The sequence below is a fragment of the Chrysemys picta genome, chromosome 4, assembly GCF_011386835.1.
Source record: "Chrysemys picta bellii isolate R12L10 chromosome 4, ASM1138683v2, whole genome shotgun sequence".
NCBI classification, from domain to species: Eukaryota; Metazoa; Chordata; order Testudines; family Emydidae; genus Chrysemys; species Chrysemys picta.
The window spans coordinates 44,828,199-44,841,334 of record NC_088794.1 but is presented as its reverse complement, the minus strand read 5'-3'; the positions used below and the strand labels follow the sequence as shown (position 1 = coordinate 44,841,334).

The following is a 13,136-nucleotide window of genomic DNA, read 5'->3' as shown; positions in this document are numbered from 1 at the left end:
TCAGGGGGTAGCCGTGTTAGGTTTTTTACCCACGAAAGCTTATGGACAAATACATCTGTTAGTCTGTAAGGTGCCACCGGACTCCTTGTCGTTTTTAACAGTGGCTGCTTAAATATGCCTGTCTAGATTTTTATATGGGTGTGCAGAACTTCTCACAGCACCGTTTGCAGGTGAAAATGCTGCTTTCTGTGCTCTGTGAGAGGAGATCCCGGCTCATGGGACCAGCCCGTGCAGGCAGGGGGCCCAGTCCGAGTAAGAGCTCTGAGCCGCGCACACACCTCGGGCCGACAGCCTGTGTAAGAGTGAGGAGTAACTGAGAGGGGGAGGGGGAAAGCGGAGTAACGCGCGGGGAGTCCGTAGAACTACTCTAGTTAGGGGGTGCCAGACGCCGCCCGGTGGGCGCTGTAACCCACCCCCGGGGATTCGCGCTCTCGAGCACACCCCGGCCCCGGAGCGGCCAGATCTAGAGCTGGCGGCGCGCGCGCTCCCGTTTCCTCGGCCCGGCAGGCCAACCACCGCTACTGTGCGGCGGCCGTTAGAGTCCAACTGCTCTTTAGGCGCGTGCCGCCGCCGCTTCCGCGCACGCCGTGTGCAGCTGCAGGAGGGAGCAGGGAGGGCTCCGTCCCGTTCTCCCCCTCCCCCTCCAGGGTCCTGCCAGCCGCCGCCGTTGCAGCCGGTGGGCGCGGGGAGGCGACAGCGAGTCCCCACTGCCGAGCCGCCTCGCGCAGAGACTTTTTACCTTCTCTCGCTTTCCCCTTCGTTACCCACCATGCTCCGGACTCCGCCGCGCAGTCGGGGAGAGGAGCCCGCGGCTGACCCGAGAGCCTTTCCCCAGCGGAGATGAGGGAGGCAGCGCCGGGCAGGAGGAGAGGGAGCTGACTAGACCCCCGCTCTCCCCAGACCACCATGAGGGAAGAGAGAGAAGCCGCCGCCGCCGCCTCCCAGCATGGACCTAGCAAACTCCCCCAGCAGCCGCCGCAGGACGCCAGCGGGGTGGCTGCCCCCTTCGCCCGCCCCGGGAGCGGCCCGGAGAGCCTGCGGAACGGCTATGTGAAGAGCTGCGTGACTCCCCTGAGGCAGGACCCCCCCAGGGGCTTCCTCTCCCTGCTGCTGCTCCCCGCCGCCTCCCCCCGGGCTCTGCTCAGCCTGGGCGCCCTGGCCGCCTTTGTCCTCTCGCTCCTGCTCTCCTACGGCCGGAGCAGCCCCTGGGGCCAGCAGGGCGAGAACGGCTGGCGGGGCCCCTCGGCGCTGCGCACCCTGCTGGGACTGTCCCACTGCCTCAGCCCCCTCTTCAGCATCGCCTGTGCCTTCTTCTTCCTCACCTGCTACCTGGCCCGGGACAAGCGCGAGGAGCCCGGCGGCGGCGGCGGCACCAGCCTCTGGTGGCTGCTGGCTCTGCCCCTCTGTTGTTACTCGGGGGACTTCGTGGCGCTGCAGTGGTTGTTACCAGCGGAAGGGCACCCAGACTTGCCGCAGGGCCCCGCCGAGCTGCAGATGGTGGCAGGCCGGCTGCTGACCGTGCTGGGCTCGGTGGCGGTGCTGACTCTGCTGCAGAGCACCCTGAAGCTCCGCCGAAGCCTCTTGGTCTTGGTCTTCTCCAGCCTGGTCTGGCTGGTCTCGCTCACCAGCCTCAGCTCGCTGCCCCCAAGCCTCAGACCGCTGCTGGCCGGCTCAGTCGGGGTGGCCGGCTGCCTCCTGGCACTGCTGGGTTGGCAGCGCGGCATCTTCTCTGCCCAGAGCCAGGGAGCACAGCACCAGCATCACCACCCGCGGCTTCCCAGCGTGGAGGAGAAAGTGCCTGTGATCAGACCCAGGAGGAGGTCTAGCTGTGTGTCCTTAGGAGAAACGCCAACCAGCTACTACGGCAGCTGCAAAATGTCCAGGAGACCCTCGTTGCCTTGTATTTCCAGAGAACAGGTAGGTCCCCCGAAACTGGGGGAGGGCGTGGGCAGCGCTGGCGGGGAGTGGGGGCAGAGGAAACCAAACTTCAAAACTTTCCGAGGAACCAGTGCAAGTGTCTAACGTGTGTATGTGCGCGCCTCCGCGCATATACTGGTATGTGTTTGTAGGGGGATGTGTCAAGATTCCCCTAAAATAATAAATGGAAAGATAAGACGGTAGGCGCATATTAGTTCATCTCTGCGCTTGTGCGAGATCTTTTTTCTGTGCACCCCTTAAGATTTAATTTGTCAATAGACGCAGTGATGTGTTCCCTGCAGGATACAGGGCTTGGACGTTGTGCATCAGGTTGGCAGACCTTACCTCTATAAAAGTAACTTTTTTTTAAGCACATCCCTCTTAGGTATCCGATGCCGCTTTATTATTATTTTGATTGTGATGTTTCCACCTCCTCGGCTTCTGAAAGACTACACTGGAGAATGAAACTTTCTAGTTGCATAGCACTTAGTTTCTTCCCACCTTTTTTGCCCAGGTGACTGCAAGTATCGGGGGAAACCAGGTTTTTGAGGATATTACTTTCAACTGGCTGGCACAGATATGTACATCACGAATGTCTGTTTTTCTACCAAGTTAAAGTAGTTTCTTTCCAAATAAGGCAATATCGCGTTTAGATTGATTTGGTTTAGGAACCGTCTTAAGGTTAGAGAACTATTGAGTCAAGTCTGGAAGGAAGCATGAAACATTCAGGTTTTATAAGGCAAGTCTTGCTCGTTTCTACTTTGGGCAAAACCCTTTACAGTGCAAAGCTTGTAGTGCAAACTTCGTGTGGGGGTTGAGTCTGTTTGTATCTTGGAAATTGCACGTGAACTCTAGGAACACTGAGTTGTGCTGCTGATGGAATTGGCCCGGGGCTACTTGAAGTGGAAAATCATCCAGTCACAGAACGGAGAATACAAGTGTGTGTGTGTTTAAATAACATATAAATGAAGCCTGGCTTGTAAGCCAAGAGGCCATTGTTACAGAAAGTCCCGTCTGTTGCTGCAGCTGAGATTCAGAGGTTCTAAATAAATGAAGCTTGTCTAGTTTTGCTCTCGCGTGTATTTCCTAATGCATCTGGTGCGATTGTTTCCCAGAGCTCCCTCCCCTACTGTAATTTATTCGGTGAGTCTGAAGCCAAGCAGGGAAAGATGAGCCAAGCTGAGAGAAATCCTTGACTTGAGCATTTACCTTGCAGAGGAATACAGCATTAGTCGGTTTAGAAATACGTTCAAATTCTGAGGTTCTGTATCAGTATTATAGAGTCATTTAAAAGTTCAAGTAAAGGGTTTCAGAAATAGTTTTATGTAGCCAGTTTTAAGCTTGTAAGTTGGTAAGATTCATCATGTGAACAAGCATTTAAACACTGTATCATTTTGTTCTAAGTTAATATCTAGGGAATATGGTATAGTAATTAGAAGTTTACTTGCCCTTCCCTCTTTTGTTCTAGTTACATAGTAAATATAGTACTTTGCTTCAGGTGAGTAGCCTCTGTGTCAGAGGAATATCTGCAGTATAGGAAAAATACAAATTGTGCTAGGTTTTTTATTTTTTTTAAACCTTTTTATAGATGGTAAAGCATATTAGTGTTAATTTAATCAAATACTGCCTTAGGTATTTAGCTGACTTTCTAAAAGTTTCTGTAAACTTCAAGCCAAACTATAGGTATTTAGTGTTTGGAAAAACACGACAAATGCCAACCTTAGCAAAATACACTGAATGTTCAACAAATGCTGAAGTCATGGATGTTTAAAAATATAATTGCTTGTAGACATCCAGGTTTTGATGTTTTCCATTTCTGTAAAAGTGAATAAAAGCAGTATGTTGTACACTTTTAGTTTCCTACATTTTTAAACAGTAGACTATGCTTTACAGTAAATATCTCTTACAGAAAACTTAAATAGTATTAACAGATTTTTTTCACAGATTTGGGGTACTTTGATTTAGGAATACATTTCCTTCTGTACAGTATTTTATCAGTGCTGGTATAAAGACAAAGCAGTTAAATCCCCTTATTTTGCATCTGACTCAGAGAAGATGGTCATTGCAGAGTTAATAAAATGTCAGATGTATCCACTTAAAGTCTCAAGGTATTGATTTTTTTTATCTGAAAATTTAATAAACACTATGCTTATTTGAACGTTTTCAGTATTCTACTACAATGCTAACAGAGGGAACACGTGGAATCAAAATGTAATAACATATTCGGGAGAGAATTAAGGTCTCTTAAAGAATTGTGGTTGCATGTTAAAACATTTAATAAAGATCTGTAATATTAACATTTTCAAGTAGTTAATTTACATAGGGATTAATGAGTACTGTTTTAAAAAGTTCAGAGGAATACAAAGAATGCAGTATAAACCCATAATGGTATGAATGTGTTTTAGTAATCTGAGAGGGCTAAGTTACTATGGTGATATTTTGTAAGAATATTAATATCGTATACTGAAATTGTACAGTGCGAGAAAATAAAGCTGCAGAGTTGACTGAGTCTGGAAAAAATTGTGAATAGTTACGTCTGACAGTGTTCTGCTTAGTTGGTAAAATCCTGTGAGAAAATAATTGTATTGGGTTCATATTCTGTTTTTTCGTAGGCGAAAGCTAATACTAGGAAAGAGGTCTGTGTACATGGGGAGAGAGGGAGGGGAGGAGAAACAGCTTCTTGTGTATGTATCCTGTCTACTCCAACAGAGATCAATTTGAGCAGTCTTTGACTTCAGTGGGAGCAGGAACAGGCCCTATGAACCTGATTCTGTAAATGCTTCCTAACTTGAGTAACCCATGTAGTAAATGTCTGCAGGCTCAGGCTCTGTTTCGTTTGTATGGGAACTAAACTGTGAAATATGCTTAAAAATTACATATGCTTTTGCTGTTTGACAATGAATATCCATGCTGTCTTCAGATATCATATTCTACAACATTTTGCCTCCTGCATCTGCTATAGACATAGCTAGCAACATAGTTCTGGAAAACTGACAACTCGTGTACTTGTTTTCCTCATTTAAAATAGGTTATACCGTAATGGTTTATTTTTAGAAACCTTAAATAAAACTTAAACTGGTTATTAAAATAAAAATAAATACAAAACAGCAAAAGGGTTATGTAATATGATTTAATTTTAAGTCTAAATTTCAAATAAGCACAATTTTTTCAGACACTTCAAGCACTGAACATATTAGTGTTTTTCTACTCTTCATTGAAATAAATTAAACATTTTAAAAATCCTGCACTTATAGTAAACAAACTTCATGTAACTATTTCTGTCTTCATCTTGAACCCAGTGTTACATTCATTATTTATTATTGTTTGGTGTTATAAAATAAATATTTACAGAACAAGTAATCAAAACAGTTCCTACCCTAAAGATCTTAATCTGATAGTCCAGTTCTATTCCCACTGAAGTCAAAGGGCGTTTTATCTTGTCATTACTGGGAGCAGGATTAGGTTTTAAGGGCCTGATCTTGCAAACAATCGCAGGACCGCTCCCATGGACTTCAAAGGGACTGGTTGCCTGAGTATAGCACACCTCTAACCCGATATAACACTGTCCTCGGGAGCCAAAAAATCTTACCACGTTATAGGTGAAACCGTGTTATATTGAACTTGCTTTGATCTGCCAGAGTGTGCAGCCCCGCCCCCTGAGAGCACTGCTTTACCGTGTTGTGTCTGAATTCGTGTTATATCGGGTTGTGTGATATCGGGGTAGAGATGTATAATATATTCCAGCTCTAGTTGTGATCTGTGGAAACATGAGGAATTCAGAGTTGGGACCCTCTATAGTACTGGACAGCACGACAGACCTTGTGGATATCATATGTTTGTTTGACTTATTCTGAAAAGTACTGTAATATGCAGTTGCTTGTCTTTAACCGATGTATTAGGAAGAAATACATTTACCATATAAGATGAATGTATGGGAGGTGATTGGGCTCATTGAGTAAACAAGATCTACTATGTAAAAGATACTGTGTCTTGCAGGAAAGGAATTTTTTTCCCTTGATTTTTATTTTTATGTCTGGGTCAAGTGTGACTGAAATAGTGAATGCTCTAAAAAATTGAGCTAATTTTTCCTGGCTATTTGACTTGTTCAGATGTGCAGGAAGCTTAGTATGTTTCACAGAAGCAATTACTTTCATTTCACCCTCTTCATCTAAGCAGAAGGATAGTCATGTGGTTAAAACACTGCCCTGGAAATCTGGGTTCAATTCCATAGATTAATTTTGTTTGTTTGTTTGACCTTGGAAAAGTCACACAGGTCAAGTTTAAATACAAGTTTAAATAGATAGGTAACATGAAGTTAATGGAATTACTCATGTACTTGAACACCTTGTTGCACTGGGGCCTTAGTCTCTATGCCTCTGTTTCCTGTTTGTAAAATAGACATTAAAAAGTTGATATTTTCCTACTTGCTTGTTTAGATTGTAAGTTCTTTGGAGTAGGGTATGTATATCTGTTGCTATATAATTTTACATTGCATTTTAAAAAAAAGTAGAACACTGAAATCAATTAGAGCCCATAACACTACAGTAATACATAGTTAAATTTATTATTATTATTATTTATTATTTGGTGCAAATTTTAGAGGCTGGCTTTTTAAAATGGTTGCAATGACTGAGAACAGGTGTAATTATACAAAAATATTTGTGATACTGTCATTAACAGGAGCTCTGTATTAAATTATTTTCTTTTGTACATAAAAGCAGTATTTACATAAAAGCAGATCTACAACCTATCCTGGAAAATGATCCCTCACTCTCACAGACTTTGGGAGGCAGGCCAGTCCTTGCTTACAGACAACCCCCCAACCTGAAGCAAATACTCACCAGCAACTACACACCACACCACAGAAACACCAACCCAGGAACCAATCCCTGTAGCAAACCTCGTTGCCTACTCTGTCCCCATATCTACTCTGGTGACACCATCAGAGGACCCAACCACATCAGCCACACCATCAAGGGCTCATTCACCTGCACATCCATTAATGTTATATATGCCATCATGTGCCAGCAATGCCCCTCTGCCATGTACGTTGGCCAAACCGGACAGTCCCTCTGCAAAAGAATAAATGGACACAAATCGGACATCAGGAATGGTAACATACATAAGCCAGTAAGTGAACACTTCAATCTCCCTGGTCATTCTATTACAGATTTAAAAGTCACTATCATTGAACAAAAAAACTTCAGAAACAGACTTCAAAGAGAAACAGCAGAACTAAAATTCATTTGCAAATTCAACACCATTAGATTGAATAGGGCTTGAATAGGGACTGGGAGTGGCTGGCATATTACAGAAGCAGCATTTCCTCTCCCGGAATTGACACCTCCTCATCCATTATTGGGAGTGGACTACATCCACCCTGATTGAATTGGCCCTGTCAACACTGGTTCTCCACTTGCGAAGTAACTCCCTGCTCTCCATGTGTCAGTATATAATGCCTGCATCTGTAATTTTCACTCTATGCATCCGAAGAAGTGAGGTTTTTACCCACGAAAGCTTATGCCCAAATAAATCTGTTAATCTTTAAGGTGCCACCAGACTCCTTGTTGTTTTAGTATTTACTATCTTCATTTTATATTTTAAAATATGAGATTAGCAGTTGGGTACAAATGCACACACTGTCCACTCCAACCAGCACGGGGAGTGTTCGCATATTTCCCTTTGCTTAGGGACAAATTGCATTATTTCTCATTTTAACCACTTAATATAACAAATTTGACTTCATACCAGAACAGTTAAAGATAATATTTAAACAGACATACAATAAAGCAAAGTAATGAGATGAAGCCTATCTACTCTTTGCTGGCGTTGTTGCTTGGTCAAATAATGTAATGTGTATTCATAATATAGCATTTATTTTCAGTCCTCTTCCTTACATTTATACACTTCCTCAACTTTGAGGCCAGAGATGTCTGATCTCTACCACCTACCCCAACACTAGTACCCATTTCTCTAAACTCTGCTTGCCTGTCATGCTCTCAAAATGACTTCTCCTCTTCCCATGCTGCCTCATAGACCCCCCTTAGTGCCATGTGAGCTTGCTGTCTTTTTAAAATCGTCCTCCGATCACACTACTTCTTGTTTAATATTCCAATTCTAACTTCAGCCCCACCCTCACAAATATGAACATTAATATATTAAAGAGAAAAGAACATTTGAGAGACTTGTATATAACAATGAATATTTAATGCTAATCACTACTGTAATCCTCCATTATACAGTACCTCCACCCACTTATTATCCTTTGCTTTCAATGTCTGGTTTAAACTGTAAGCTTCTTGAGGTGGGCACCTGTCTTATTCTTCTAGGTGTGCTTATATTCATAATATTATTAATTTGTATTATTGCAGTGCTTAGAAGCCCTAGTTGTGGACCAGGACCCCATTGTGCTAGGTGTACTGTACAAACATAGAACAAAAAGATGGTACCTATCCCCAAAGGGCTCGCAATATACATATAATACAAGAGACAACAGATGGATATAGAAAGACCAACGGGAGTACAAGAAACCCCATGAGACGGTATTGGTCCATATGATAGCACTCAGCACACCAGCAGCCTAACCGTTGTCAATTTTTTTTTGTAGACTTTATGGCAGAGGAGAATATTAAGGAGTGATTTGAAGGTGGGTAATGAGATAGTTTGTTGCTGTTTACAGGGAGCACTTCCCAAATGTGTGAGGCAGCATGGGAGAAAGCACAAAAGTGCTTGTTTGAAAATTTAACAAATGGGCTGTGGAGGCTGTAATCGTAGTTCACTCAGAAGTAAGAACTGATGGTTTGATAATGAATGAAAGATGATAGGTAGGATGGGGATTGACTGTGAAGGGCCTTGAAAGTGAATACAAGTAGATTATGTTTGATGCAAAAGTGAAGGAGGAGCCAGTGAAGGTATTGGAAAAAATGGGCTGACCTGGTCAAAGCAATGGACTAGGAAAATGACGTTTGTAACACTGCTCCGAATGGATATGAGTAGGGCAAGATTGCATTTCTCAAGGCCAAAAGAAGAATGTTGCAGTAACTATGATGAGTATTTGGATAAGAGTTTTAGCTGTGTGGATGGATAAGAAAGGGCATATCTTAGAGATGTTATGCAGAAAGAATTAGTAAGATTTAGATATAGCCTGGATAGGAGGACCTAGAGAAGAGTCTCAGTCAAAGATAATGCCTATATTATGGACCTGAGTGACAGCCAGGATGGCAGTCTTGTCCACAGTGATTGAAAAAGGAATTGGGGGAAGGTTAAGAACTCTGTTTTAGCCATGTTGAGCTTGAGCCATTGGCTCGACATCCATGAGATATGAGAAAGACAGAGTGAGATTTTAGTTTAGATAGGAGACAGGTCTGGAATAGAGAGGGTAGATCTGTTCATCAGTGTAGAGATTATCCAGAGATAAGGAGTAGAGAAAGGGACCAAGGACCGAGCTCTGTGGAACCCACCTAGAAAGTTGGAAGGGGAATGAGGAAGATCTTTGGAAGGACATGTTGCCGCATGAGAATTAGAGGTAGGAACAGAACCAAGAGAGGACCGAGTAATGGAAGCCAAGGGAGAAGAAGACTTCAAGAGGAAGAGCATGGTCAAAGGTGACCGGCATGTCAAGGCGGATGAGGATGGAAGACTGGTTCTGAGCTTTGGCCAGGAAAAGAGGCCATTAGAAACTTGGGTGAGAGGGGTTTCAGTGGCGTACAAGGGGCAGAAGCTGGATTGGAGTGTCTCTAGGATGGAATTGGAGAAGAGGAACCCCAGACAGCCATTTTAAACAGCACAACCAATAAGTTTAGAGATGAAAGGAAGAAGGGAGATGAGTCTGTAATTGGAGAGGCAAGTAGGGTCAAGGATGGTGCTTTTTAACATTGGAGAGACTAAAGTTTGCTTGTATTGTGAAGAGAAAAAGCCAAAGGAGAATGAGAGCTTAAGAAAAAGGGTAAAGCAGATCAGAAGATAGGATGGGGTCAATGGAGTTAGAGAGGGGTTAGAGGAGGAGATCGGACAAGAAACATCTGTGTCTTTGCCAAGGGAGAAGGTGAGAGTTGTAGGAGGAAAAAGGAAGGAAAGCTGAGGGGCTGTGTCATATTTTATCAACATTTTTTCCCCCCGAAGAAATCGAGATCCTATGTGGAGAGAGAAGAGGAGGTAGGAAGAATTTAAAGAGTGAATCAAAGGTGATGACAAAGTGGCTGTGATTGTATAGGATTCAGTTTAGTTGGAGAAGTAGTGTTGTTCATCTAGGAAGATGGCAGAACTGAAAGAAGAGAGAATGGAGGAAGTCATCCTGGTCACAGAATTTCTGCCAGAGATGGTCCACAGCATGAGTAGAATAAGTGGATGTTGGCAGGGCTAGGGGGCAGGGCTGGGGGAGAGCCAAGGGTGCAGGAGAGTGAAATACAGAGAATCAACCACCATATCAATGGAAGAAAGAAAAGAGATGGCAGGAAGGAGATGTCTGAGAGTAGATGAGAAGTCATCATCAGGGGATTGGGAAGGTTGCTGAAAGGTCAAACGAGAGGGTCTGGGTTATGTGTGGTTGAGGGGCGATGCTGAAAGAGCAGGTGAGGGTCAGAGGGGGGAACTCAGCAAAAGAGATCTGATAGAATGCAATGCTTAGTGAAGACCAAATCAAATGAACAGCCCTTCTGGTGAGTGGGACAGTTGAACCAGGCTACAGGTTGAACAAAGAGGTTAGGGCAAGGAAAAGTTCAACTAAGGGGTTGGATGGGTTATCAACATGGAAGTTGAAGTCATCAGAGATTGTGAGGATGGGAAGCGAGAGAGAGAACGAGAGATTGAAATTAGAGACAGCAAGAGACTGGGAAGATGAAGGGGGTGAAGCAGGGGAATGGGCAGGAGGCTAGGAGTGGTGGCATGAAAGGAACAGAAATGGTGGTCAGGATGGGAGATGGAGAGGGAAGGAGGGCCAGGATCAGGGTGAGGGAGACACTGGGACAGGAGCCATTCAGTATCTCCCCTGCCAGGCAGGTCACTTGAACAGCCGTAAACTTAGACAAATGATTCTATATACATGAAAATAAAATAAATAGCACTGGTCTACAATTTTTGAGAAGTCGTCTGCTTCAGAGATAAAATGTGCTATTTATTGTGTATTTTGATGTGCTGAATTCAAATATGCCAATTAAAACAACTGATTGGCTACTGTTTCTAAGGGTACATCTACACTACAGCGGGGAGTCGATTTAAGATACGCAAATTCAGCTACGTGAATAGCGTAGCTGAATTCGACATATTGCAGCCGACTTACCCCGTTGTGAGGACGGCGGCAAAATCGACTTCTGCCGCTTTTTGTCGGCGGCGCTTACTACCACCTCCGCTGGTGGAGTTAGAGCGCCGATTCGGGGATCGATTGTCGCGTCCCGACGGGATGCGATAAATCGATCCCCGAGAGGTCGATTTCTACCCGCCGATTCAGGCGGGTAGTATAGACCAGACCTAAGATATTTAAGTTTTTACATTTTATGTCTATGTATATTGTGTCAATAGTAGAGTTTTAATCATAAATTGTAAACCTAGGTTTTTTCATGTGTTTATGGTTGCTTTACATGATATTTCACCTGTCCTGTTTATGTAACACTTTAAAAATCAGCAAAAGGGTTATATAAATAAAATTTATTATGAAACAAAAAGGCAAAAAACTATTATGGACATAGTTTAGTCCTATTCAGTGTCTTCTCGGCGCTTCTTGGCTTGTCTCTTTTATTCATTAAATGGAGCATCTCTTGTCACTGTCCAGCAATAGTCTGCAAGCATTGATGGGCTCCATTTGCCCTGATAGCGTTTCTCCATTGTTGCAATGTCCTGGTGAAATCGCTCGCCGTGCTCGTCGCTCACTGCTCCGCAGTTCGGTGGAAAAAATCTAGATGAGAGTGCAAAAAATGTATCTTTAGTGACATGTTGCAACCAAGGCTTTTGTATGCCTTGAGGAGGTTTTCCACCAACAACCTGTAGTTGTCTGCCTTGTTGTTTCCGAGATAATTTATTGCCACTAAGTGGAAGGCTTTCCATGCCGTCTTTTCCTTGCCACGCAGTGCATGGTCAAATGCATCATCTCGAAGAAGTTCACGAATCTGAGGACCAACAAAGACACCTTCCTTTATCTTAGCTTCACTTAACCTTGGAAATTTTCCACGGAGGTACTTGAAAGCTGCTTGTGTTTTGTCAATGGCCTTGACAAAGTTCTTCATCAGACCCAGCTTGATGTGTAAGGGTGGTAACAAAATCTTCCTTGATTCAACAAGTGGTGGATGCTGAACACTTTTCCTCCCAGGCTCCAATGACTGTCGGAGTGGCCAATCTTTCTTGATGTAGTGGGAATCTCTTGCACGACTATCCCATTCGCAGAGAAAACAGCAGTACTTTTTGTATCCAGTCTGCAGACCAAGCAAGAGAGCCACAACCTTCAAATCGCCACAAACCTGCCACTGATGTTGGTCATAGTTTATGCACCTCAAAAGTTGTTTCATGTTGTCATAGGTTTCCTTCATATGGACTGCATGACCAACTGGAATTGATGGTAAACATTGCCATTATGCAGTAAAACAGCTTTAAGACTCGTCTTCAATGAATCAATGAACAGTCTCCAGTCATCTGGATCGTGAACGATGTTGAGGGCTGCCATCACACCATCGATGTTGTTGCAGGCTACAAGATCACCTTCCATGAAGAAGAATGGGACAAGATCCTTTTGACGGTCACGGAACATGGAAACCCTAACATCACCTGCCAGGAGACTCCACTGCTGTAGTCTGGAGCCCAACAGCTCTGCTTTTCTCTTGGGTAGTTCCAAATCCCTGACAAGGTCATTCAGTTCACCCTGTGTTATGAGGTGTGGTTCAGAGGAAGAGGATGGGAGAAAATGTGGGTCCTGTGACATTGATGGTTCAGGACCAGAAGTTTCATCCTCTTCCTCTTCCTCATCTGACTCAAGTGAGAATGATTCTGGTGCATCAGGAACTGGCAGTCCTTCTCCATGGGGTACTGGGCGTATAGCTGATGGAATGTTTGGATAATGCACAGTCCACTTTTTCTTCTTTGACACACCTTTCCCAACTGGAGGCACCATGCAGAAGTAACAATTGCTGGTATGATCTGTTGGCTCTCTCCAAATCATTGGCACTGCAAAAGGCATAGATTTCTAGAGCTGATATAGGGCAATTTGTTCAGCAGAGTGATGTAAGCTTCGTTAT

General features: G+C 44.1%; 1 protein-coding gene across 3 annotated transcripts in view; it reads left to right on the top strand.

The window, feature by feature from the left end:
• The first annotated feature begins 323 nt into the window (after nucleotides 1–323).
• PDE3B (phosphodiesterase 3B) overlaps nucleotides 324–13,136 on the top strand; it is a 286,919-nt gene continuing 274,106 nt past the window's right edge. Inside the window, exon 1 of one of the 3 annotated variants that reach the window (XM_065592128.1) lies at nucleotides 324–1,917. In XM_065592128.1, coding sequence (XP_065448200.1) covers nucleotides 907–1,917 — 1,011 coding nt within the window. In that variant the 5' untranslated portion in view covers nucleotides 324–906. The remainder of the gene's footprint in view (nucleotides 1,918–13,136) is intronic. The other 2 variants (XM_042858840.2, XM_065592127.1) reach the window with 2 other exon arrangements.